Genomic DNA, 25,593 nt, shown 5'->3' on the forward strand with positions numbered 1-25,593 from the left:
CCAATCAATAATTAAGAAATACCAAACAATAATAAAATAAAAATTAGGCAGTGGCACTGAAGTCTGCTTTTCACTATTTGAAACTGCAATTAGTAGAGGGTTTTATCAAGTGTAACTTCTTTGCCTTTGTGAGGTCTTTTTCAGACTATGTTTTTGTCACCCTCTTTTTGCTGGGGTGTAACACAGGATTTACCTTCTGTTAATGGGGAGGGAGGTGGGCCTCTGGGGACCAGAAGAAATGGCCTAAAATTGGTGGGAGAGGTTCATTTGGGTGAAGAGCAACACAAGCTTCATGTCTGTCTTATTCTTTGCCTCCTTGTAACAGCCAAGTAAAAGGTGCCCAAAATATATGACTCACTCCATCAGCCTTTTTAAGACCCTGTTACCTTCTGGGGCTGAGGACAATTCACAGTCCAGAATTTCTATAAAGAAGGGACTCAGCAATGACCATCTTGTTGGAAGGGAAACCAGAAGTTGTCTTAGAATAAACGTTTTGTTTGCCTATTAAGCGCACTGCTGTATTTGAGATGGCCTGGATACTGGAGCCCAGGAGCGACTAAATTCTACCCAGTCCTCTGTTGTCTCTGCCACAATCCTCCTCTGCTCTCCTCCCCCCATTTTTCTCTCACATCACCCTGTTCTTTTCCTGTTTGACTTAACAGAATGTATAATTTTACATGTATTTGCTTCTCTCTCCCCTTTCTTCTCCAGGACCTCAAATACCATTGAAAACAGTGACCACAGCTGTTTTATCCACCAGTATGGCCCAGTTCTTAGAACAGTGTCTGACACACACTACACTCTCAATAAATACCTGTTGAATACATGAACAAATGAATTCCGTGATGGTTTATTACATACCCAAATCAGCAATAACAACAAAAACAAGTTAGGTGACATGGAAGATAGAGGAACTTTTATTTTCACAGAAGAAAAAGTTGATTCTGAAACATTTGGCTTTGAGGGTGTTTGAGGATGAACAGGGATGGTTTACAGGAGGCCTCGGCTGCAGGTGGCTTCTGCAGGGAGTTCACGGAAGGGCTCAGCAAAAGAGAGAGAAGGCTCTCATTATCAGCGCCTCTTCTGCTCTGGACACCGGCCAGTTCACCAAGACCCACTCTTGTTCCTTGACATTGAGAGTCTGGCACTCTGCCAGCAGTAGTCTTCACAGAAGGTGCAGACCTCTCTGGAAAAAGAAGAAAACTTTCCATCACTCTTTCCCAAATAGCCCTGGTTTCCCTCCATCGAAGGCACTTTAGTCATAGTTTGGATCCAATTCAGGAAAGGAATGGGAGACACAGAAGCTTTCTTCAAGAGTATTTCATTAGGGTATGTTGAGCTGTCTGTTTTCCCAGCAGGGCTCTGCAGTTTATTTAAGTTCTTATTAAGGAAAATACCTGGCATTCTAGCATAACTTGGCTGACTCTCTCGTTTCCACTCAGGACTAAAGGGTGAGGTGGAGCTACAGGACATTTAGGCACTATGCCTGCCTGAATTTAGGCTGTCTCCTGCTCTGTGTCCAGCTTTCATCTGATGTCTTTTGTCTTTCATACTAAAATCTGATCTAGCACCTACATGTGCACACATAGTTACAAAGGAGACCTTCACATTGGTGTGAGCCATAGCATTGTCCTCAGCAATTTATGGGTACTTAAGTCATAAAACTTTCTTAGCCAAGAGGGAGCCGTTTCTCACTATTTCTATGCTGTAAAAGTGGATTCTAGCAATGTTCCAGAATATGCAATCTATGTGTGTATATGTGTACCTAAAACTCTACTACATTTTGTGCTAATTAATACCTATTATTCTCTTGGTCCTCATATAATGTTACTCTAGTAAATGATCAAACTCACTCTGCTTGATTTTCTGGTGAACCTCACAAAAGATAATCCACCCCGTCCCTTGAATACAAACTGTATCTCTCCCCAGGGCATTGGATTAGGGCCCCTTTGACAGGTGTGAACGACATCACCAGTTCAAAATGTGCTGCTTTGTTTTCCCTTCCTTTACACAACTAGTTACTGTTTTCACATAATTAGCTCAAATGTTGATGCATTTTCCTAATTATTTCAGAAAATTCCTTCTTTCTTAGGACACCGTGTTCACATCCCCACTTGCGGGTGAAGAAATTGAAGGTAAGGGAGAGTCTCAGCAGGGAAACCATACACCCCGGATTTGCCCGAGACCAACCTGGTTTGTGGTTCTGATGTGTGGAGCACCCCTTTCACTCTTAGAAGTCCCCAAGTTTGGGTAATAAATCATATGGTCATTCTAAGCCTACGTGACCAGAACCCACCTGAGTGGTGGCAAGCCAGGGTGGGCCCGGCCCCAGTCCACTGCTTTTTTTTAAAAAATAAAATTATTTTATTCATTTTTGTCTGAGTTGGGTCTTCATTGCTGCGGGCAGTCTATCTCTAGTTGCAGCGAGCGGGGGCTACTGTTCGTTGCGGTGCGTTGGCTTCTCATTGCAGTGGCTTCTCTTGTTGCAGAGCACGAGCTCTAGGCAGGCAGGCTTCAGTAGATGTGGTACACGGCTTTAGTTGCTCCGCAGCATGTGAGATCTTCTTGGACCAGGGATCGAATTCGTGTCCCCTGCATTGGCAGGTGGATTCTTAACCACTGTGCCACCAGGGAAGCCCAGTTCACTGCTATTTTTATTACACCCCGATGAAACAGAAACACAGAGGGAGAGAGGGAGATCACACACACAAGAAAATGAACTCATGGGAATTCCTTGGTGGTCCAGGGGTTAGGACTCCACGCTTCCACTGCAGGGGGCCCGGGTTTGATCCCTGGTAGGGGAACTAGGATCCCACAGGCCATGCAGTCAAAAAACAAACAAACAAACAACTCCCTCCTCAAAAAAAAAAGAATTCCCTTGGGTCTCTGTTCAAGGGAATCCTGCCTGAGTCCTTCTCTAAGTAGGAACCCTTCTGTGAACCAAATAATACTTCCCCGTCTCTCATCAACGATTCCATTTTGTACTGCCTAACTTTTACACTATGGTTTTGTTTTAAAACGCGATACTCATTTAACTGAGGAAAACAAGATGCCGAGGAGTGTACATTATGTTTCAAAAGAGGGGAGATTTATACACATCTATGAAAAAAATACTGCCAGAGGATATATAAGAAATTAGTGGCTGTCTCTGGCAAGGAAAATTGGGCAGAGGCAGGGCTGGAGAAAAAAATTTTTAAATACGTTTTTTAGGGACTTCCCTGGCGGTCCAGTGGTTAAGACTCCCTGCGTCCACTGCATGGGGCGCAGGTTTGATCCCTGGTCGGGGAACTAATATCTCGCATGCTGTGTGGTGCAGCCAAAAATTTTTTTAATACATTTTTTAATTTATTTAAATTTATTTATTTATTTAAAATAAAATAAAAATACATTTTAAAAATATCTCTTGATGCCTTTCATACCCCCTCTGCAGCCTACTGATGCAATGTCAATGCCTAAATTTTGCCTCAGAAACTCAAATTTCTCTTCCCTCTGGCCACCTACCTGCAGCCCAGCTCTCCCACTCATCCTCCTCCTGGCTCCAGCTGAAGTCTCAGACTCTGGACTTCTGTCCCTGCCAAGTAGGCTGCCTGTGGCTTTCAGTCTTACCAGACAAGCTGTTTTAGCTTCTTTCACTTTGGGAGAAAATAACTGGACACCGTCATTCTCTCCTTAGGGGCTCTTGACACAGGAGGAAAAAATGATTCCACACCAGAGCTGTATCCACCCTGAACGCCCCTCCCGCCGCGGAGCACAGGCTCCGTAGGCGCAGGCCCAGCGTCCATGGCTCACGGGCCCAGCCGCTCCGCGGCATGTGGATCCTCCCAGACCAGGGCACGAACCTGTGTCCCCCACATCAGCAGGCAGACTCTCAACCACTGCGCCACCAGAGAAGCCCCACCCTGAACTTCTATATCACATGCACATGTAAGCACATAACCTCATCCGGAGACCCAGGATTCAACCATAAGTTTGATTTATAGGACCAGCACAAACATCAAAGCTGACATGTCCTGTGAGGGAAAACACAGGGGCTATTTGGGAGAATTGGTCTATACTTTGAAATGGAATGGCACATCAAAAAATACTTGTTAAGGGCTTCCCTGGTGGTGCAGTGGTTGAGAGTCTGCCTGCCAAGGCAGGGGACATGGGTTCGTGCCCCGGTCCGGGAGGATCCCACATGCCGCGGAGCGGCTGGGCCCGTGAGCCATGGCCGCTGAGCCTGCGCGTCCGGAGCCTATGCTCCGCAACGGGAGAGGCCACAACAGTGAGAGGCCCGCGTACCTAAAAAAAAAAAAAAAAAAAAAAACTTGTTAAATGTGAAGCTAATCTTTTTAACTACCTTGGATGCTTATTGCCCTGTGGTACTATTACTAATCATATACCCATTGGTACCTACCTTCCCTGAACCTTCTCATCTATAAAATAGTTACACTACATCAGTGGTTTCCAAATGGTGCCCTGTGGCTCCATGGGGGTACCTCAGGGCCCTCTAAGCTCCTGCAAAACTCCAAGCCTCCACTCCTTTTTCCAACCAGATCAACACAGCTTTCATCCATTTCCGAATTGGGCTGTTATATGTAAGACTCATGAAGAAAAGCTTCCTTTATTTTATTTATTTTTTTTTTTGAAAAGCTTCCTTTAAATTGAAGACAGAAGTTTGAAAGCCACTACACTAGGTAACCACTCAATTCCATCCAGCCAAATTCTATGAAGCCACGCTCCCTGACTGCCTCAGTTTCTCTAGCAGGAACGCAGCAGAAATCCCTCATGTGGGAATTTTGCCTGAATAAAGTCCTTGTGTGAACAAGGAGACAGACATCTAATCTGAAGCTATTCACCAGTAGCTGCTGGGTTCAAAAGACGCCTCCCTTGGCCTCAATCACAGCTCCAAAATAACCTGGGGAAGCATAGGAGGTGCCTGCACACACGTCCATCCACAGGGGCACTGCCCGGGGATGCAGCTCACCTGGAGGTGGCAGAAGTGCAGCCACTCCTGCTGTTACAACCAATCCTCGATTTGCAGGTAAAGAGGAACTGAACATTAGGTAATCAAAAATACCCATTCTTGGTCATCTCCAGGAATCCAGTGTTTTCTTGAGCACTTACAGTTGAATATGTTACTTCCCGACACCACAGAGACTGAGGCACCCCCATTACTGCCACATCACCAGTGAGGAAAGTGAAGGTTGAAAAGGCCAGATAACTCTCCCAAGTGAGTAAACAACAGAACCAGATTTTTTTTAAGTTGTATTCTTAAATTGTGAAATATAACCTCATGGAATAAATGTAGACTACAATGCGTAATTACAGAGCAAAGCCCGATGTTTAACTGTCACCCAAGTCAAGAAACAAAACACTGCGGGCACCCCAGAAACCACTCTCCCACCCCCACCTTGGGTCACTTCTTCGTCCTGCTTCACTCCCTCCCCAGAAGTATCAATAAATGTTGTCCTTTTAAAATCAATCCCTCGCTTTTTGTTATATAGTTCTACCACCTATAGATGCACAAAGCCAGGACTACTCAGGTCTGTGAAACTCCAGTCTATGCTCTTAACCTTGAGATACTGCTTCCTCTTGTTCTATCAGCTGCTGAAAGATGACTTTAAATCTTCCATCAACTATGGATTTGTTTCTCCCTTTAGATCTGTCAATGTCTGCTTTACGTATTTTGAGGCTGTTATTAGATACCTATAAATTTAGAACTATTTTATCTTCCTTTTATCACCACATGTCTCTCTTGGTCTCTAATGATTCTTTTTTTTTTTTTTTTTGGCCATGCTGTGCAGCTTGTGGGATCTTACTTCCCCCACCAGGGATTGAACCCAGGCCACAGCAGTGAAAGCACCGAGTCCTAACCACTGGACCGCCAGGGGATTCCTTTTTTTTTTTTCTGGGGGGGCGGAGCCAATAATGATTCTTAAAGTGTTACAGCCTGAAAGTCTCATTTACCTCATATTAATAATGCCCCCAGCTTTCTCTGGGTTAGTCTTGCCTGGTATCTTTTTCCGTCCTTTTCCTGCCTCAACAGCAGACTTGGAACATCCTTCAACTATATATTTTCGGGCCCTCTTGACCTATTTACAAAGTCATTGATACCTTTTAATCCTGAAACACAAGACTAGGAAAAGAAATAAGGAAAAAATAAGAGAAGACAAGGAGATGTGAGTCTAAGCCCTAAGCCAAGCCTCTGGTCTGACTCACATCTCCTTAGGCAGCTGCATTTCCACATGAAGAAAGACTGCAGCTGGGTTTAGATAAATTACTACAGTTCCTCAACATAACACTCACGGATAGGGTGGGCCTAACAGGAGCTGAATCAGAAAGCCGTTTAAGACTCACAGACATAGAGAACAGACTTGTGGATGCCACAGTAGGGGTGGGGGTGGGGGGTAGGTAGGGATGGACTGGGAGTTTGGGATGAGCAGATGCAAACTGTTATATAGAGAATGGATAAACAACAAGGTCCTACTGTATAGCACTGGGAACTATATTCTATATCTTGTGATAAACCATAACGGAAAAATTATGAAAAAGAACATATGTAGCTGAATCATTCTACCGTACAGCAGAAATTAACACAACATTGTACGTATCGACTGTACTTCGATAAAATAAATTTTAAAAAATAAAGCTGTTTATTCACAAAGACACTGATCACATAAGCACACTGGAATATACTGTATAAATTCATATCCATCATGTAAATATACATGGTGCCACAATCATTTCAAGTCAAAGTATTTTATCGTCCAAGAGACTCCTTCTGTGGTCACAGGAGGCCGGCTGTCAACGGACAACCAGGGAGGCACCCGAGCCCTCACTCCTCTGCACTCTGCGTGCTGATGTAGTCCTGGAGAAGCGCCTGCACCTCTGCCCGACGGCTCATCTTGGTGGCCTTGCCCTGAAAGCGGCCTTTCTTCCCCGCTCCCTTGCCTTCTAGCACCTCAGCCACCCTGGGGAGCAGAGAGACAGTCAGGGAGGGCGTCTTTGAGGGAAAAGTCACAGGAAAACCAAGGGCAGCCCTGAGACTTTCCCCTTGGGCTGGGGGGAGAGAAAAAGTAAATGGCTTCTAGAAATACTTGCACATGTGCACAAAGATATGGGTACCATATTTATTTAAGAGTGAATAACTGGGGGCTTCCCTGGTGGCACACTGATTAAGAATCCACCTGCCAATGCAGGGAACATGGGTTCGAGCCCTGGTCCAGGAAGACACCATATGTCACGGAGCAACTAAGCCCGTGCGCCACAACTACTGAGCCTGTGCTCTAGAGCCCACGGGCCACAACTACTACAGCCCATGCGCCTAGAGCCCGTGCTCTGCAACAAGAGAAGCCACCGCAATGAGAAGCCTGCGCACTGCAACAAAGAGTAGCCCCGGCTCGCCGCAACTAGAGAAAGCCCGCGTGCAGCAACGTAGACCCAACGCAGCCAAAAATAAATTAATTAATGATTATTTAAAAAAAAAAAGAGTGAATAACTGGAAACAATAGAAGTGTCTAGAAACGGGCTAAATTATGGCAACCTCCAAGGAACAGGATGAGCGTCATTAGGAGTAAAGAGCTGTAGACACAAAGGCCTGCGGGAACAGCAGGGAAGCAACTGGGGCTGAGCGAGAAAGGTGGGCCTATGGCACTGGCCGGGCCCGTGCTGTCTGAAGCAGGCCCCACTCACGTCCTCGTAGATACTAACCTGCAGGAACGTCAGTCCAGTGTTGCAAGCGTGTGCCTTTTTTTCTTCCTTTTTTGAGAAAAGCTAGAACTCCCTATTTTTAAATAAAAATCTTCTAATTTTAAAATGTAGCAACTAATTTTAAAAATTTAAAGTAGTACACAGGCCAAACCAGTCTATAGGCCACAGCTGGCTGCCTGTCAGGAACCTCTGCTCTAAATACTTCTGTTTTCCTTCAGTGTTTTACAGTGAACACATATTCATCACAGCCAATCAGGACTTCAAAACCCTAAATGCCAGAAAGAATATGGGGCACTCCACCTCCATATCTAATTTAAAATAAGAAAATATAAACAATATAAGAGTAAAAAAGTCCAACACAATTCTAATTTTTCTATAATAACTACATTAATACGTTTTTTGATTCAGTCTCAAAACCCTAAATTTTTTCCCCAAGTTTGTCTGTGCCTCTGCTTTGCTGATGCCTTAAGCAGGTGCTTCATCTGCCTAGCACCTGTATTCATGTATCACTTATGAATCTCAATTTCTAAAAGAAAAAACACAAAGCACGTGAGATTTGGAGCCGGAGGTCCTGGGCTCGAGTCTCAGTTCTGCCACTTTAACTGTGAGATCTCAGGCACACAATGTGCTGTCCCTCATCTCTAAAACTAGGAATGACAGTGGTGATCATTATTTCTGCTCAGGCAACATCACATGGCTGTGATGTGAATGAAAATGAGATGCAGGGGCTTCCCTGGTGGCGCAGTGGTTAAGAATCTGCCTGCCAATGCAGGGGACACGGGTTAATGCCCTGGTCCAGGAAGATCCCACATGCCGTGAAGCGGCTAGGCCCATGCGCCACAACTACTGAGCCTGCACGTCCAGAGCCTGTGCTCTGCAACGTGAGAGGCCGCGACAGTGAGAGGTCCGCGCACCGCGATGAACAGTGGCCCCCGCTCGCCGCAACTGGAGAAAGCTCTCGCACAGAAACGAAGACCCAACACAGCCAAAAATAAATAAATAAATAAGTAAATTTATTTTTTAAAAAAATGAGATGCAGATGCGGTGGCCCTTTGCATCCAACAAGGGTGCTATTAGTAGGTTAGGCTTATAGGCTCTTCCACCCGTGCAAAGCAGTCCACGGAAGATTACCTGGGCGCCAGGGTCTCCACAGCCTCAGCTGGCCCTGCCAGTAAGAAGAGTCCAGCACCTTTCTCTTCGCCCACAGTTAAGAACAGGAGGGTCTCCTAGGATGGAAGACAAGATGAGCCCTGACACTTAAAAGACGTGCAGTCAATCCCCCCTAAACTGCACTCTCTTCGGTCTCAAGAACAGACTTTTATCATATTGCAAATATATAAAGACACCAAATCACAGCGTACACCTTACACAATATTACATACAGTATCTCAATTAAAAGGAAAACAGACTTTTATCATATTGCAATACATAAAGACACCAAATCAACAGTGTACACCTTACACAATATTACATATCTCAATTAAAAGGAAAACAGACTTTTATCATATTGCAATATATAAAGACACCAAATCAACAGTGTACACCTTATACAATATTACATACAGTATCTCAATTAAAAGGAAAACAGGTTTTCCCTCCTAAACCACAAGTGATGTTCCTCATGAATGTAAGGCAGCCCCTCCACTCTGGGGCCCACTAGGGACAAGAAACTTTGAGAGTGGCTACAGGAACTTAGGTTGAATATTAAGAAGGGGGCAGAAGCCTGCTGACCATGACCAAGCATAGAATGTCTTTCATGATCTGACTCCCGCCAAACTCTGCAGCCTGGTCACCCCACTCCCACACCACCCCTTGCACCCTGTGTCTGCTATCGCCAAAACCTCCGTGTTTCCCTCTGCTTGGCCACCTCGGCTCCCCTGTCTGCTGATGACCGCTAAGCAGTCTTCTAGGCCTCTCCCCTGAAGCCTCCCCAGCCTTTCAGGGAATGCGTTCCTCTGCCTCTAGCACTGACCACCCTAAGTTAAAAATGTCGGCATACACGGTTGTCTCCCAGACTCAAGAGTGAGCTCCTTGAGAATCAGTACTCTCTCCACAGAAATAAGAGGAGATACACACACACACTGCTTGGCCCAGAGTAGATATTCCCAAAGGTGTTTCCTGAGTGAATGCAAAAGAGAGACCTGGAAACCACTAAGCTCTGGTCAGGACCGGGACGGGTGACTGAAGCCAGAGGCAAAGGAACACTGAACGGACGGCCTTCTAAGGGCCTAGCCGACCGCCGTATTTCTGAAATCAGCCCTCAGCACATATAAATGTGGGTGGCACGGAGGAGTTCCAGTTCTGATAAAAGGAGCTCTGAAGCTGGTAAGTGTCACAGCCCCAGAAAGGTCAATACCACTGACTGAGCTTGGCACCTAAAACAGAGCCTCAGAGTCAGTGCTGAGAAAATAGCGTTGAATGAATTTCTGTTCCCTATTCTTCATGTGTTCACGCGGAGGGACCTCAGCTAACCTGACGCCCCTCATTAGGTCTCCACCAGGGGCAGACAGAGAACCTCATGCTCCTCTTACCTCTGACCCAATCTCGTTGGCGATGATATTCATGAACTCAGAATCACCCTCCTTCCTAAAACAAAGGGCAAAGACATCAGATCCAAGTTGCAACGGGAGCTAGGAAACTGCAGGAAGCCCAGCTCCTCCTCGTGAGGCTGGCCATACTGCTGCCTTCTGTGCAAAGTCCCAGAGAAAGAGCGTGCTCTCTGAGGGCCAGCCTGGCATCTTTCTAAGCCTCGGCACGCTATAACAAGTTTTGCATTTGTTTCTGTCTCCCTTAAACAGGATTCACCCGGGTAAGTGGAGACCTGTTAGATGGCAAAGGAGATGAGGGAAGGCTCTAATGAAAGTTATAGTGAAGATGTTTATATCAAACCCAGGAAATCTGCAAGGCAACACACTTCTTCGGGTCTTCTCGGCCTTAAGAACACCAGGGGCGGGGCTTCCCTGGTGGCGCAGTGGTTGAGAGTCCGCCTGCCGATGCAAGGGACATGGGTTCGCGCCCCGGTCCGGGAAGATCCCACATACCGCGGAGCGGCTGGGCCCGTGAGCCATGGCCACTGAGCCTGCGCGTCCGGAGCCTGTGCTCCGCAACGGGAGAGACCACAACAGTGAGAGGCCCGCATACCGCAAAAAAAAAAAAAAAAAAGAACACCCGGGGCGACCCGCCTCCCACTCTGCACTGCGTACAGGGGAGAGGCTGAGCCCTGAGCCTAGCACCCCTGGCCTCACCTGTGTAATGTGACCACACCTCCCCAGTCTGGGCTGTTCCTGAGGCTGTGGGCAATGTGCACAGCCAGGTCTCTGAGCAGATTCAGGTTGTTCTGAAAAGGATGCCATAACTCAGTTGACAGGTGGGGAAAGGGTAACCAGAGAGAATACCATCTCTCCACCCCTCCCCTCCCCAGTCACTGCCCACTAACATGCTGCACATCCAGTTAGGTGGAGGGGCTGAGTCTGGGGAGGCTTTTCCAGGCAGAGCCCACACCCTCGCCACCCTCCATGGATAAATCACCTTCTGCAGGATCTTGCTGGAGTTCTGCAGCTTTTTCACTGCTTCCACGTGATCCTCTGCTCCACACCTGCAGGAGAAAGGTTCATGGAGGCCTGCCCAGTTTTCCAACTGCTTTTGGTGTCAGGCATAAATCAATGGCGCCCTTCTTGATGGGACCCAGGGACATTTCCAAGGAAGCCTCAGGCTGTCGGGGAAGAGGATGTAAAGGAAGAAACCATTTTGTGTGCATCTGATTGACTACCCGAAGCACCTTAGCATTTCTGGTTGCATGCTACCCCTAAAGATAGAGTATTCTGTCTGCCGCACAGGTGGGAAGGCTAAGCTCCGGGCTGCCCAGGCGCTGAGAAAAGGAGGCAGTGGAAGGGGGCGTACTTCAGCAGAGCTGTCAGTGCTTTCTCAGTGCTGTGACTCTTCTCCATCCACTTCAGCACCCGGTTCCCAGCCAGAAAGGTCACGTTGGTTTTGTTCTTTTTCCCCTTCTCAGAGCCCAGGATTTTAATGACCTACATGAGGCAAGGAAGTAAAACAAACACACACACACACACACACACACACACACACACACACACACACACACAGACACATAAACCGCAGCAGGTGCTGGACCCAAGGGTAGGAGAGATCAAGACCTCCCTGCTGGCTCGGAAGCAATAAGGAGTGATTTCACTCAGGACCCCTCACGTGTCCCCCTCTATCACTCCCAGCCCTGCTGTGATCCCCCACCTCTGACACCCTCTCTCCCACCCACTCAAGAGCCCTTCCTCACCTACCTGAAGGTCACTGAGATTGCTCACGTGGGTCCCACAGCACATGTTGGAATCAACGCTCTCGATGGTGACAACTCGAATAGGCCCAGCATGATCATCCGGCAAACCCCGGCCCCTCACCTGGAACGCAAGGGAGGGAGGAGGGCTGTTTGAATTTTGATGCGGAGCCCTTGGAGGGCCACTCTACAGAAGCCACCCTGCCGGCTCTCCCCTCACCTGCTCCACACCGGGATCATCCAGGCTCAGTTCTCGCACATACACAGGCAGCCGATCTCTGATTTTCTCATTGACACTCTGCTCAATGGCAGCTACTTGCTCCGCAGTCACAGAAGGGCTGTCCAGCTCGATGACACTCCGGAGTCGCCCTAACTCCCTGCAAAAAGTAGAGTGGTCACAAGGATGCTGATGGGGACAATTAATAATAGAAGGAAGTTTATCGTTTACAAAGCATGTTCGTGTAAATGCTGGTATTTAATCCTCACAAAAATGTCACAAAGTAGGGATTGTCATTTCCACTTTACAGGTGAGGGGTGATAAGGAACGTGATCAAGGTCATGCAAGGGATTCACCCCCTAGGTCACTGAGCTTCAAAGTCCATATTCTTTTTTAAGCAAAGGGAGATGTTTCTCAGGGAAAACACAAAGTCATCCACCACCCCATCTTCGAGGGGAACAGGTGAGCACAGCAGATTTTTATCCTCCTACCCCTGACTCGCTGCTAGGAAAGGAGCCAGCAGTCGGGGACCCACGCCTGACAATTAGTCTCATGCCTCTTGCTCACCATGATGTTGTCTTCAGCCCAAACAGATGATCAGCGACCGCAGTGATGAGATGCTGCCCTGAGCAGAAAGAGGAGACGGGAGAAGAAGTGAGAAGTGATCATGAGTGACACGACCCCACTGTCAACGTCATCACAGAAATTCTCCTGCTGAAGACCTGCCTGGCACTGGGTAATACTCTTGAGAAATACTTTATTGAAAACCCTCAGGAGAATTCTCCAAGAGGCTTTATGATGCCATTTCTTTTTTTTTTTTTCGGTACGCGGGCCTCTCACTGTTGTGGCCTCTCCCGTTGCAGAGCACAGGCTCCGGACGCGCAGGCTCAGCGGCCATGGCTCACGGCCCCAGCCGCTCCGCGGCATGTGGGATCCTCCCGGACCGGGGCACGAACCCGTGTCCCCTGCATTGGCAGGCGGACTCCCAACCACTGCGCCACCAGGGAAGCCCTATGATGCCATTTCTTGAATGAGGAAACCAAGGTCTAGAGAAATCAAACAACTTTCCAAGGCAACAGTAGCTCATCAGAGGCAGGATTTGAACTCGAGTCCTAATTGTGCCAGATTCATTCACTCAACAAAAATTTATCAAGTGCCTACCACGTGCAAGGCACAGGGCTTGGCACTAGAGATATAGCGCTATCCCTGATCGATGACAGCGAGGAGGAGAAGGAATCAACTGTGAAGGCAAAGGGAACAAGACAGCCAAAGGCCTTGAAGGAGGAAAGCAGCAGGATGTGTTCAAGGAATGGAGAGAAGGCCAGCATGGCCAGGATGCCGGGAGCGGGGAGGCAGGAGCACCGGGTGAGGCTGGAGCAGTAGATGAGCGCCAGCCCAGGCAGGCCTTGTGCCCCATGGCAAGACGTTTGCCTTCATCATGAGCTACAGGTAGCCTTTGAAAAGCTTTAAAGCAGGGGAGTGGCCTGATCAGACTTTCATTTTTAAAAAATATTCTGGCTGCTTTGTGGAGAATGGGTTGCAAAGAGACAAGAATGAACATGGGGAGACTAGCCGGGAGGCTGTTACAGAGGGCTGGGGAGAGACAATGAGAGCTGGGACAAGGATGACTGTGTTGACAGTGGAAGCAGATAGAGAAGTATTTCGAAAATAAACCGACATGACTCAGATTGCCTGGCTATCCCTAAAGCAGTGTCTGAACTGACTTCCAGGATTTGAGCAACTGGGTGGATGCTGGCCATGCACTGAACATAGTGAAGGCGAAGAGAAGACCAGATCTGGGGGAGGGGGTGGCTTTTTAATTCCATTCTGGACATTTTGAGTTTAAGAAGGCTATGAGACATCTACAGATATAGATATCAAGTGGGAAGTTATAATACTTAAATCCAGCAGTTATTCTAATACTTTTACTTTAACTGCTCATTTTGCTTTTATAACATTTATCACATCTTGCCTGAACTGGAGCTGATTCTGAATATGTCTGTCTCTTCCAAAAGGTTAACTCCTGGAGGACCCAAACCACGTCTCAATCATCGTGACATTCCCACACGCAGCAACTGCCCCATCCCACCCCACCTACCTGAATGCTGCTGCATGTGGTCAAACCTCCGTTCCCAGTCCACCCGGACCTGTACCTCAGTCCCAGGGGTCAGAGGTGTCTGGGTGAAATGATCAGCCTGGGCGCCCCGGCGGGTCACTCTCAGCACAGAGATGTCATTGATTGTACCACGGTCATCAGGCTGGGGAAAGAAGTAAAAATAATCGGTGGTAGCAGGTAGGGCTCACCCTGACTCCTGGACACAAAGACCCTCTAGCAAAAGTTTGTGAGAAACACACCCAGAATTTGAGATTCCCTAAGGGAGAAGAAGCAATGCCAAGTGAGGTGGTCCACTTTGCTCATGAGAGGACTCTCTCTATACTCTTCACTTGCACACCTTTTGTTCTTCAGAACAAAATAACAGAATGAATACAAAAATTGTAACTACAGCATAAAATAGATAACTAATGAGAACCTACTGTATAGCACATGGAGCTCGAAAACAAATAAATAAATAAAATTTGAAAAAAAAATGTAACTACAGCAACGAAAATTTTAGTAAAACCCAAAGAAACTTAATCCTCATTTTATTGCCTTGGTTTAGATTTTTATCTTTCAATAGTTTCCAAACTGACCTGAATTTTTCTCCTTTCTTCCACTCTATCTTCTACACTACTACTAGAATTAAATTCAAAAATATTCTTAAAAATATCAAATATTACAAAATATCAACTGCTTACAAGACACTGTACCTATCCAAGACTATAATGTAAATAAGACATGGTCCCTCATGGAACTGAAAAGTCTGGAGAAGAATAGAGACATGCTAACAGGCAACTGCAATATGATCTACAACATGCCATAGTTCAAAAAAGTACATTGTTTTAGAGGAGCTCAAAGAAAAGGAACCTAACAGTCTTGGGGAATCAGGGAAGACTTCCTGGAAGATGATATATAAAATGAGACCTGCTATGGATACCTGAGGGCACAGGTTTTCCTTCAGCAGATCAGAAAACCTCCATGCTGGGAAAAATTGGAAGTTTCTCACAATCAAGTTTACTGAATATGTTCTCTCACATCATTTCTTTGCCTAAGTACTTCCATGGCTCACCATAGCTTCCTGAATGAAGTCCACACACCTTAAAACATCCTTCAAGGCCCTCTGAACTGGCCCCCGCTTACCTTTCCAAAGCCATCTCCAGCCTGTCATCAACACACACCAGAGGCTCCAACTATATGGGACTATTTTGCAGTTAACTAGACTTGTCAGATTCTTACAGGCTTCCCTGCCTTTGTGCTATTCTTTTGGCTGGGAAAGCCTCTCCCACAATGCCCACCTTTGGTGTTATTATTCTCCTTTCCCATTTTCTCATTGGACCTTGCCCCTACCCCATCACGTAACTGATAAGTCTGCCCTCTGTTGTGCTCCTTCAGGGTAAACTTTTTCAGTCCATGCCAAACACCCTAATCGAATTCCTACCTCAGGTCCTTTGCACTTATTCTCCCTCCCCGGAATATTCCCCACCCCCCACCAGCACCACTAGATAATGGCAATGGCTTACCCCCTCACCTCACTTCGTTCTCGACTGAAATAACTTGCCCCCTACCTAGGAGGCCATCCCATCACTCTCTTTCCCTCGACCTTTAATTTTCTTTATAGCATTTATCATACCGGCATACTACTTATCTATTCACCGTTTTGTCTGTTTTCTCCAATAAATATTCTACGTATGCAAAGACATTTTCTTGTTCAGCTTTTATCCTTAGAGCTTGAATTAATACCCAGCATTTGTTACGGACAGATAACTATTTGTTGATAAATACCTGCTGAATGAACAAATGAACTGAATTGAACTAATTTCCATCTGTATTCATTACAGCTGGGACTGAGGACCAGGAGAGCATTTCCGACCTGCTCAGAAAAAATTAGGGGCTTCCTGGGAGGGGGGAGAAGGAAAGGGGAAAGGACGGGCCTGGTACCTGTCCCCCGCCCTCGGGGAAAAGCAGCGTGTCTTCCAACACCACGTGGAAACCGCTCAGCACTTCCTTCTTGCCGTTGCTTCCTTCGGTCTGCAGCTCCGCGGGACTGCAGGAGACCACGGTGGTGGTGAACTGGGTAAAGAGGGATGCGAGAGTAAGTCCCGACCCCAACCCTCAGCGCACCGGAACTGAATCCAGCTCGGTGCCCCCTCCACGCGGCGCCCTCTTCCCCGCACCGCCGCACCCGCTCGGAGCATCAGGTTTCCCGCCCGCCGGCCGCACCTCCCTGGCGTAGCTGTCCCGCTGACACTGGAACGCCATCGCTGCTGTCTCCCAGTACGCCGGTAACCTTTCACACAGAAACGCCTGGCGCCGGACGGAGAGCGAAGCGGGACAATCTTCATTCCGGGCGCGTCTCTGCGCAGAAGCAAAAGGGCTAAGAACGGCGTGTGGTTTGGACAAATTTATTGAAAACGCGAAGTGCAGGCGCTCAGGGTTGCTGAGGAACTATTTTAAGACTTTGAAGAAAACCAGAAGACAAGACAGAACAAAACTGCGGCCTGAACTTGTCATAGCACTTTGTTTGGCCCGGTTGGACCCCAGGGATGTACGTAATTCGGCCCCGCGGAAGCCTGCCTGATAGAAGTGGGGATGGTACTGGCTTGGATAGACAGCAACGCCGCCCAATGGAAATGTAATGCAAGCCACATGTTAATTTTTCTTTAAAGCTCTTTTTTTTTTTAATTAAATTAATTATTTATTTGGTTGCACTCGGTCTTAGTTGCGGCAGGCGGGCTCCTTAGCTGTGGCATGCGAACTCTTAGTTGCAGCATGCGTGTGGGATCTAGTTCCCTGACAAGGGATAGAACCCGGCTCCCTGCATTGGGAGTACTGGGATCTTATGCACTGCGCCACCAGCGAAGTCCCTTAATAATGTTTTTATTTAAATCACCATATCCAAAATATTATTTCATCATGTAATGTGTATTTTAAAATAAGTATTTTGCCCCCCGTACAAGATTTTCGAAACCTGTTATGTATTTTACACTTACAGCACCTCTCAGTTCGAACTAGCAACATTTCAAGTACTCAGTAATCACGTGTGACCGTTGCTACTGGATTGGACAGTGCAAATAAAGAGGTTAACAGAAGTTAAGAAGTTTAACTGCAATCGGTGCCTTAAAACGTTAAATGGATTAAAAGTTAAGATTAACTTTCTGCTCTTTTAAATCAAGTAATAAAAAGCTTGAAGTTCCCAGATGTTTCAGAATATAGGGTTTTTCTGATTTTAGGCAGTAATGCAGACCATACCCATGTGTTACGTAATGTGTTCCATTTGGAACTCTGGAGCAACACCGTATTGATATTTATGCTGAGAAATAAATACACTAAATGGAATAAACAAAGACTATAAATAGCCTCACATCATTTTAGTTCATGTTTTGCTGCCGGATGAGTTTTGGTGTTAACTTTTTTTTTTAGGTCAGTTTTTAGAAATTTTCGGTTTTCAGAATTGTGGGCAAGGGGACATATGCTATAGAAGTTCAAGTCCCAGCTTTGCCACTTATTGTGACCTGTTTGAGCACCTATTAAGAGAAGACTTAATTATTTTACAAGGTTGATATGAAGTTCAAAATTTTTAATGAGATGATATTAAAATACTTAGTAAATTGTAAACCATGATACAAATACAGATTTGCATTATGTTATTCTTTAAGTTTAAGAACTAATGTCAATATCAAAATGGGCAAAAGACATGGACAGAGCACATTAAAAGAAATATTAATCACTAATAAACAAAGAGCCATCTCATAATTTAAAGCAAATTAAACCAGGGAATTCCCTGGCGGTCCAGTGGTTAGGATTCTGTACTCTCATTGCTGAGGACCCGGGTTCAATCCCTGGTTGGGGAACTAAGATCCTTCAAGTCCCACGTCGTGGCCAGAAAGAAAAATAACGAAGCAAATTAAACCAAGTATAATTTTATCTTGGCAAATATCTAAAAGGTTTTGGAGAATGGAGCACTCTTGGTGGAAGTGAAAATTGGTATGATTTCATCTAAAAGCAACTTGGCAACAGCTTTCAAAATGTTTATCTGCTCTTTGACCTAGCAATTCTACTTCTAGAAATTTACCCTATAGGAATTCCCTGGTGGTCCAGTGGTTAGGACTTGGTGCTTCCACTGCCAGGGCCCAGGTTCAATCCCTGGTTGGGGAACTAAGATCCTGCAAGCCACGTGGTGTGGCCGGGAAAAAAAAAAAAAAGAAATTTACCCTACAGATATTCTTGCCAAACATGTAAGGATCTATTTTTTTTTTTTTTTTGTGGTACACAGGCCTCTTACTGTTGTGGCCTCTCCCGTTGCGGAGCACAGGCTCCTGACGCGCAGGCTCAGCGGCCATGGCTCACAGGCCCAGCCGCTCCACGGCATGTGGGATCCTCCCGGACCAGGGCACGAACCCGTGTCCCCTGCATCGGCAGGCGGACTCTCAACCACTGCGCCACCAGGGAAGCCCCAAGGATCTACTTTTTAAACTGTTCCTTGCAGCCTTGTTTGAAAACTGAAAAAGACTAACAACAACTTAAATATCCCTTGATAAGGAACCAGTTAAATTATGGAAAATATATTCAACTGAATACCATGTAGCCATAAAGAAGAGTCAGATCTATGTATACTGATTTAGAAAGAGCTCCAATATATACTAAGTGAAAAAAAGCAGGGTACAAGATGTATATTAATAGTATGATTCCCATTGTGTACACACAGACGCATTGCATTTGCCTATATGTGTTAAATTTTAATATATTGATATATTGTACTGTATATAAATAGTACATGATATTGTATATGTTCCAGATATGTTGTATGTTTTATGTATAACTATATAATTATATAATATTAATTATAGGTATTATGAACTTTATAACAGGTAGAAATATAAAGATCTAGACATAAATATATAAATTTATTGAAGAAATTGTTAACAGTGGTTACAGCTATTGAGGGAGTGCAAATTCTACTTTAAATTTCAGACCCTTCTATACTATTTAATTTTTTAAACTATGTCCCTATATTACTGAAATAAACTTTAGATTTTAATTTTTTTTAACAAATCTCAGTACTTTACCATGAATACAGGGGCAAAGCCTGAGTGTTGCATTTTGTTTAAGTCACAGTTTAAGTACACACTGGGCCCTCAGAAAATGTTTATGGATGAATGGGATAGCTGATGAATAGAGTAGTAAACAGACATAGGCATTAACTAATGTAACAATTAGCTTTAAAAGTGTAAAGATAGGGCTTCCCTGGTGGCGCAGTGGTTGAGAGTCCGCCTGCTGATGCAGGGGATGCGGGTTCGTGCCCCGGTCCAGGAGGATCCCACATGCCGCAGAGCGGCTGGGCCTGTGAGCCATGGCTGCTGAGCCTGCGCGTCTGGAGCCTGTGCTCCGCAATGGGAGAGGCCACAACAGTGAGAGGCCCGCATACTGAAAAACAAACAAAAAAACAAAACAAAAAGAAAGTGTAAAGATATTTAAAGGAATGCTCTCCTAGTGCCGATAAATGGCCTAACTGCTTTTTAAGTGCAAAAAAAAAAAAACATGTAAAGATATTTCTGGAGTATGTAGGAAGCTAAGGTGGGTTTCTGGCTGGTTCTAGAGGTGGCAGTATTAGCTATACAGTGAAAGGCTGGTTTCTGCTCTGAAGATCTGGGCATGGGAAAGTTCCCCAGCTTGGTTACAAGTCTGCTCCCAATATCTTTCTTCTTCCAATCTCGACAGTAAGGGCCAGGATCTCTGACACCCACCTCTCCACTGGAGAGGAGCTATGGACAGGAAGAGGCTTGCCTCTAGGAGGAAGAAGTACAAAAAGGAAAGAGACACAGAACAGTTCCTACAGATTTATTATAACCTACATGCTGCTTCTATGGCTTTTGCTCTTACACATACGCACACACAGAGGCTCAAATACTCCAGAAAGCCCTGATGAGTGGCCCAAACACAAAGATTACAGCCAATTGGTAGGAAGTCAGAAGCCCCACCTGTCTACTCCTCTCCTATCCTGTCATCTGACGCAGCAGCCATAGTCAAGTGCCTAGGAAATAGAAATAAAGAAGGAAGGAAGACCCTTAATAAAGAGCTTCTAGGCAAGTTCGGAGATCCCAGAGGACCCTGGCGCACAGCCAAAGAGCTGAGAAAGACCCAGGACCTAGCTTGTTAGAGTGACTGGAAGATAGCCACAGCTTCCTCCCCAGCTCTGCTGTCACAGAAAGTTAATTACTTGTTGCATCCGTACTGTCAGAATCATCCTGGAGGGAAAAAAAAGACAAAAGTCCCTGTAGAGTCTGCGAAGAGTGGACATTTATGTTCACAAATGCTGCTCACTCCCTCCAGCTCTCCAGGTTTTCTTTGGTAATTTTCTGAATCACACAACTTCTTGGGAGCCTAACACGGAAGGATTTAAATTTTGTATGATAAAATAAGACACTTGTATTCAGTAAACAGCACTGTGCCATGCATCAATTAATGCCAGAATTACAGCAAATGCTACTGGTCCTTACAGCTATAAAGATAGTCAACAGGGCCAGGTCTGCCCTAGATTGGAGAAGCAGAAGGGGAGATGGAAGGGACAAGGGTCTTACTGGGGTTTTCTAGAGCATGGAGAAGAACATTTGACCCCCTGTGCCAAATTCAGATTTGGCTAACATGCACTGAGAACCACTATGTGCTAGGGACTGGGACAGGAGCTTTCTAGTATCTTATTTTTAAGGGCTAAAAGGAAAGGGAAAGGTTAAGGAGCAGGCTTTACTTACATCCAGGTCATCCATTGCAGGGGGAGGCCTCTTGGTCCTGACCTTCTCCAAAAGCTGGTGGGAAGAGAAAAGTAGTCACGAGAGAGAAGAGGGGCAAAGGAAGAGCAACCTGCATGTTGACGGACCACAGGAAAATGGTCCCAGGCAAACAACTGCCCCAGCTTTAAAGCCCCTAATACATCACTGGAATGAACTAAAGAAAAGTAAATTGATACACCCCTTTTTAAAAAATTTTATTTTATATTGTAGTACACTTGGTTAACAATGTTGTGTTCGTTTCAGGTGTACAGCAAAGTGATTCAGTTATACCTATTCTTTTTCAAGTTCTTTTCCCATTTAGGTTATTACAGAATATTGAGCAGAGTTCCCTGTGCTATACGGTAGGTCCTCGTTGGTTATCTATTTTAATTATAGCAGTGTGTATATGAAATTGACCCCCTTTTTAAAAGGAAATTTAGACACACACACCTCCTTACTAATCCGGGTTACTATTAGTGTTTTTGCAACTTGAATAAACAGCTGAAATTCGGAAACCAAATATCGTATAGCACGGTGTAATTTATTGGGGATTGGTGATTTATTTTGTGATGTGGATTTTTATACTGCGTAGTTTGAGCTTCCCATGAAGCTATCTGGCTCAGGAAAAACACACACACATACACAAAGAAAACAGAAGAGAGAACAAGAATTACAGAAAAGTAGGAAAAGCTTTTGCCAAACTCTTTCGGAACACAGGCTCTACTCTAAACAGTGAGGGAATCTATGTATACAATTTCACTAGCAATATTCACTTCTCTCATCCCTACTAAATAAACATTGCGCAAAACATAAAGACTATCAAACCATTGAGCAACCTGCCTGGGGAGATCATATCCCTCTGCCTAGCCCTGACGACAATCCTCCAGAGCAATGTGTGCAGAGAGTCACAGAGAATGACTGAGATAGGCAGAAAACAGCATTACCTCTGCGTAATGGTCCACCTGAGCCAGCTCCACTTCCTCATCCCCTTCCCAGTCTCTCCAGTTATCAAAATCCACAGACAACCACACTGGCTGCAGGAGGAAAGCACAGAGAGTCACAGGCCTGGAAGGCAGCAGCAGAAGCGCATAGATGAGTGTGGGTATGGGTGTGGGAGCATGCTTGGGGAAAAGAGGGTCAATGGGGGTATCATCTTCCCAACAGCACCCCTTTAGTTAACCCCCCTCCAGGCTGCCACGTCATCAGCAGCAGCAGCAGCAAAGATTTACCAAGAACTTACTAAGTGCCAAGCACAATGCCAGGCATTGTAGGGGATGGAAAAGCATAGAAACTCTGTCCTCCAGGAGCCAGCTGACTAGAAAGATAACACATCTAGAAAGATAACTGTATCATAAAGCATCCTAGGAGTCAACCAAGCAGCATTCCCTGGAATCAGGGACAACCCTTTGAGGCCCATATTCCAAGTTCCCACATTTAGACAGGGAAAGAAGTTATTTACTCGATCATTTAACAGGTTTTTATTGAACACATACTGTGGTTGGCACTGGGATTTTTAAAATGTTCACTACACAGTCTCAGCCATCAAGAAGCAAGTAGGGGGGTTCCCTGGTGGCGCAGTGGTTGAGAGTCCGCCTGCGGATGCAGGGGACATGGGTTCGTGCCCCGGTCCGGGAAGATCCCACATGCCGCAGAGCGGCTGGGCCCATGAGCCATGGCCGCTGAGCCTGCGCGTCCGGAGCCTGTGCTCCGCAATGGGAGAGGCCACAACAGAGAGAGGCACGCGTACCGCAAAAAAAAAAAAAAAGAAGCAAGTAGGGGACTTCCCTGGTGGTGCAGTGGTCAAGAATCCACCTGCTAGTGCAGGGGACACGGGTTTGAGCCCTGGTCCGGGAAGATCCCACATGCCACGGAGCAGCTAAGCCCGAGTGCCACAACTACTGAAGCCCGTGCGCCTAGAGCCTGTGCTCTGCAACAAGAGAAGCCACTGCGATGAGAAGCCCACGCACCACAACAAAGAACCACTCGCCACAACTAGAGAAAGCCCACGCACAGCAATGAAGACCTAATGCAGCCAAAATAAATAAATAAATTTATTTTAAAAAAAAGAAGCAAGTAGGGAAGGGAAATGTAAATAAATCATTATAATACAGTGTGGAAAGTGTGACGGTGGGTTCTGTAGGGGATATTATAGGAAGCCAGCCTTCTTGGAATAGCAGAGCCTTGAAGGATAAGCAGGGGTTAGGTGGGCAAAGGTAGTGGTGATGGAGACTTTCCAGGAAGAAGGCATAGCTTGAGCAAAGGTATTGAGGTGCATAATAGCCTGGTGTGTGGAAGACAGCTGCAAGCAGTTTGCTGTGGCTGGAATGTGACATTTGAGGCAGAGAGTAAAGGGGTATGAGGCTGCAGAAGGAAAGAACAGCCAAGTCATCAGCTTATATGCCATGCTATGGTGCTTAGACTCTAACCCAAATGGCAGAAGCTACAAGTTCAAATGCCTGAGACTGTCAGGGAGATAACGAAAAGGAGTGAAGTGAAGTGGAATGCATGCCCCATTTCAAGCTCCAACTCTAGGCATTTGGGAATTTAGACCAGCGTGGCCAGAGTCTCCAGTTTCCAAGAGAAGCTGAGAATCTGGATTTTTAGGTGAAATCTCTACGATTTTTAAAAAATTTTTATTTATGTATTTATTCATTTTTACCATCTAGATCTTTTCTTTTCTTTATAGCTATCATGCCATGAATTCATAGGGAATGGGTTCCAACAGTTCAGGCTCCTTTCCATTGGTTCTCATGAAGTGTGCTTCTCTGGGTGGAGCAGGCTGGTGCTTCAGCTGAACCCAAGTACCCTTCTCTTTGGCTTCCTCCTTTTTCTGCTCATTTTCCTTCACACATTTCAGGAAACTATCTCTGCTCTCAGAGTGCTTAATATGCTAAATATGCACATTAATTCTCGGCAAGAATCTTGCCCTTAACTTGTTTGTTTACAGTGATGCCAACAGCATGCTGGGTAATGCTGTAAACTTGCAATTTTGCCATGGTAACATTTGTGGGGCATTCCTTTTTGAACAGAGCCCCTTCGCTTGATATCTACAATACCACCTTTCTTGTAGATTCGCATGGAAGAAACAACTCCATGTTTTTTAAAAGGCCTAGAGAACATATAGTGGGTAGCCTCCTCTTTCCCTTTGTGTTGGTCATTTTGGTGAGTTACTGGAAAATGGCGGTTCCGGTTGAAAGGTGAAATCTCCACATTTTAAATAATTAATTAATTAATGGCTGCCTTGGGTCTTTGTTGCTGCGCGCAGGCTTTCTCTAGTTGCGGCAAGCAGGGGCTACTCTTTGTTGCGGTGTGCGGGCTCTAGGCTTCAGTAGTTGTGGCATGTGGGCTCTGTAGTTGTGGCTCACGGTCTCTAGAGCGCAGGCTCAGTAGTCGTGGCGCACAGGCTCAGTTGCTCCACAGCAAGTGGGATCTTCCAGGACCAGGGCTCCAACCCATGTCCCCTGCATTGGCAGGTGGTTTCTTAACCACTGAGCCATCAGGGATGTCTGAAATCTCCACATTTTTAAATGTCAGTAGCCCATCAAAATAATTTTTAACACTTTGAAGACTGCTAAAACAAATTTGAGGCAGATCCAGCCAGCATGCAGCCAATTTTCAACTTTTAGGGGAAAAGAAGCCACTGGAGGGTCTTAAGAGGAAAAGTGACAGGGTCAAATGTGTGTTTTAAACAGACCATGCTGCGAGGAATGCAGAGGATGGATTGAGGGTGGTGCTGAAAATATGCAACAAACCTCACCCAGTAATGGATAAGGCCTGAATTAGGAAGAGATTAAATCATGGATTCTATTTAAGAGGTCAAATGGGCAGAATCTGGTGAGTAACTGAATGTTGGTGGGAAAGGAGCCAAGGGCGAGTCCCAGACCTAACTTGTCAACCTGGGTACACAGATAGAGAGCACAGGAGAAAAAGCGGCCACTTCCTGCACACCCACCTTGATATCCTCCTTAGTGAGGCGGGGCCAGGCCACCTTCTCCTTCCATTTCCTCACAAAGCAAGTAATGGAGCGGCCAGAGCGCTTATCTTGCGAGTCCTGCCAGATAGAGAGCATCATTCTTAGGGTCTGAGGTTTAGAATGAATCTCCATTTCCCAAGCAGCCTTCCCATCCAGCCCTTACTGCCCCACCCCACCCTTACCTTGCAGTTCACCTTGGCATAGAACTCAATCTCATTATAAAACTCCACTCCATCGGCATTCTTGCAGCTGAGGAGACAATGCAGCTAAGAAGACGAGGAGGCTGAGTGTGGAGTGTGGGGGCATTAGGAGAAGGGAAACGTTCCCAAGAAGCCAGGCCCTGGCAGCAGTGGAGGGGAAGGGGATTACCTGAACACAATGCGGTGGTCTTCGATGAGCACGTGGACATCGGTGCTGTCCTCAACACAAAATTCCATGAACACATACTTGGGTCTGTCGTACCACAGGGTCCGAGCATGCTGCCTTAAGAGGAGTTGAGGTGGGGCTTCATAGGGGTGCGAGAGGGAAGACTGAGGGCATTTGGGAAAGGTTGGG

At 46.0% G+C, this 25,593-nt stretch overlaps 1 protein-coding gene, 1 non-coding gene and 1 pseudogene across 5 annotated transcripts; 1 reads left to right on the plus strand and 2 right to left on the minus strand.

Annotated features, from left to right (window-relative positions):
* Window positions 1-895: 895 nt before the first annotated feature.
* On the minus strand, window positions 896-25,116 carry LOC116745072 (alanyl-tRNA editing protein Aarsd1). Of its 4 annotated transcripts, none has more exons than XR_004347258.1 (17): window positions 25,018-25,116; window positions 22,010-22,099; window positions 21,048-21,101; window positions 20,516-20,543; window positions 16,519-16,653; window positions 16,237-16,368; window positions 14,299-14,458; window positions 12,768-12,825; window positions 12,204-12,360; window positions 11,991-12,107; window positions 11,593-11,723; window positions 11,221-11,287; window positions 10,938-11,029; window positions 10,582-10,679; window positions 10,224-10,278; window positions 8,824-8,918; window positions 1,168-1,186 (listed from the first exon to the last, which is right to left on the minus strand). XR_004347258.1 is itself a non-coding variant. In XM_032615451.1 (16 exons), the coding sequence occupies exons 2-16, from the start codon at window positions 22,048-22,050 to the stop codon at window positions 1,105-1,107; spliced, it is 1,404 nt and encodes a 467-aa protein (XP_032471342.1). In that variant the 5' UTR covers window positions 22,051-22,099; window positions 25,018-25,116; the 3' UTR covers window positions 896-1,104. The 4 variants fall into 4 exon arrangements, 2 of the variants coding, with proteins under 2 accessions (XP_032471342.1, XP_032471341.1); XR_004347257.1 differs by lacking the exon at window positions 1,168-1,186 and adding an exon at window positions 6,907-6,953; XM_032615451.1 differs by lacking the exon at window positions 10,582-10,679 and having other exon boundaries at window positions 896-1,186.
* TRNAG-UCC lies at window positions 18,382-18,453 on the plus strand. The gene has a single exon. It is a non-coding gene; the product is annotated as a tRNA-Gly (tRNA).
* On the minus strand, window positions 23,089-24,363 carry LOC116745089 (annotated as a pseudogene).
* Window positions 25,117-25,593: the final 477 nt, after the last annotated feature.

This window comes from Phocoena sinus, chromosome 20, assembly GCF_008692025.1.
Source record: "Phocoena sinus isolate mPhoSin1 chromosome 20, mPhoSin1.pri, whole genome shotgun sequence".
NCBI classification, from domain to species: domain Eukaryota; kingdom Metazoa; phylum Chordata; class Mammalia; order Artiodactyla; family Phocoenidae; genus Phocoena; species Phocoena sinus.

What these genes read in the sequence shown, in the direction of transcription:
- LOC116745072 (XM_032615450.1), bottom strand. Translation starts at nt 22,050, where the DNA reads ATGAGGAAGTGGAGCTGGCTCAGGTGGACCATTACGCAGAG. An exon ending in GGGACAGCTACGCCAGGGAG is followed by an intron (nt 16,369 to 16,518) that starts GTGCGGCCGGCG and finishes CTCTTTACCCAG; the next exon opens with TTCACCACCACCGTGGTCTC. An exon ending in CCAGCAAGATCCTGCAGAAG is followed by an intron (nt 11,030 to 11,220) that starts GTGATTTATCCA and finishes CATCCTTTTCAG; the next exon opens with AACAACCTGAATCTGCTCAG.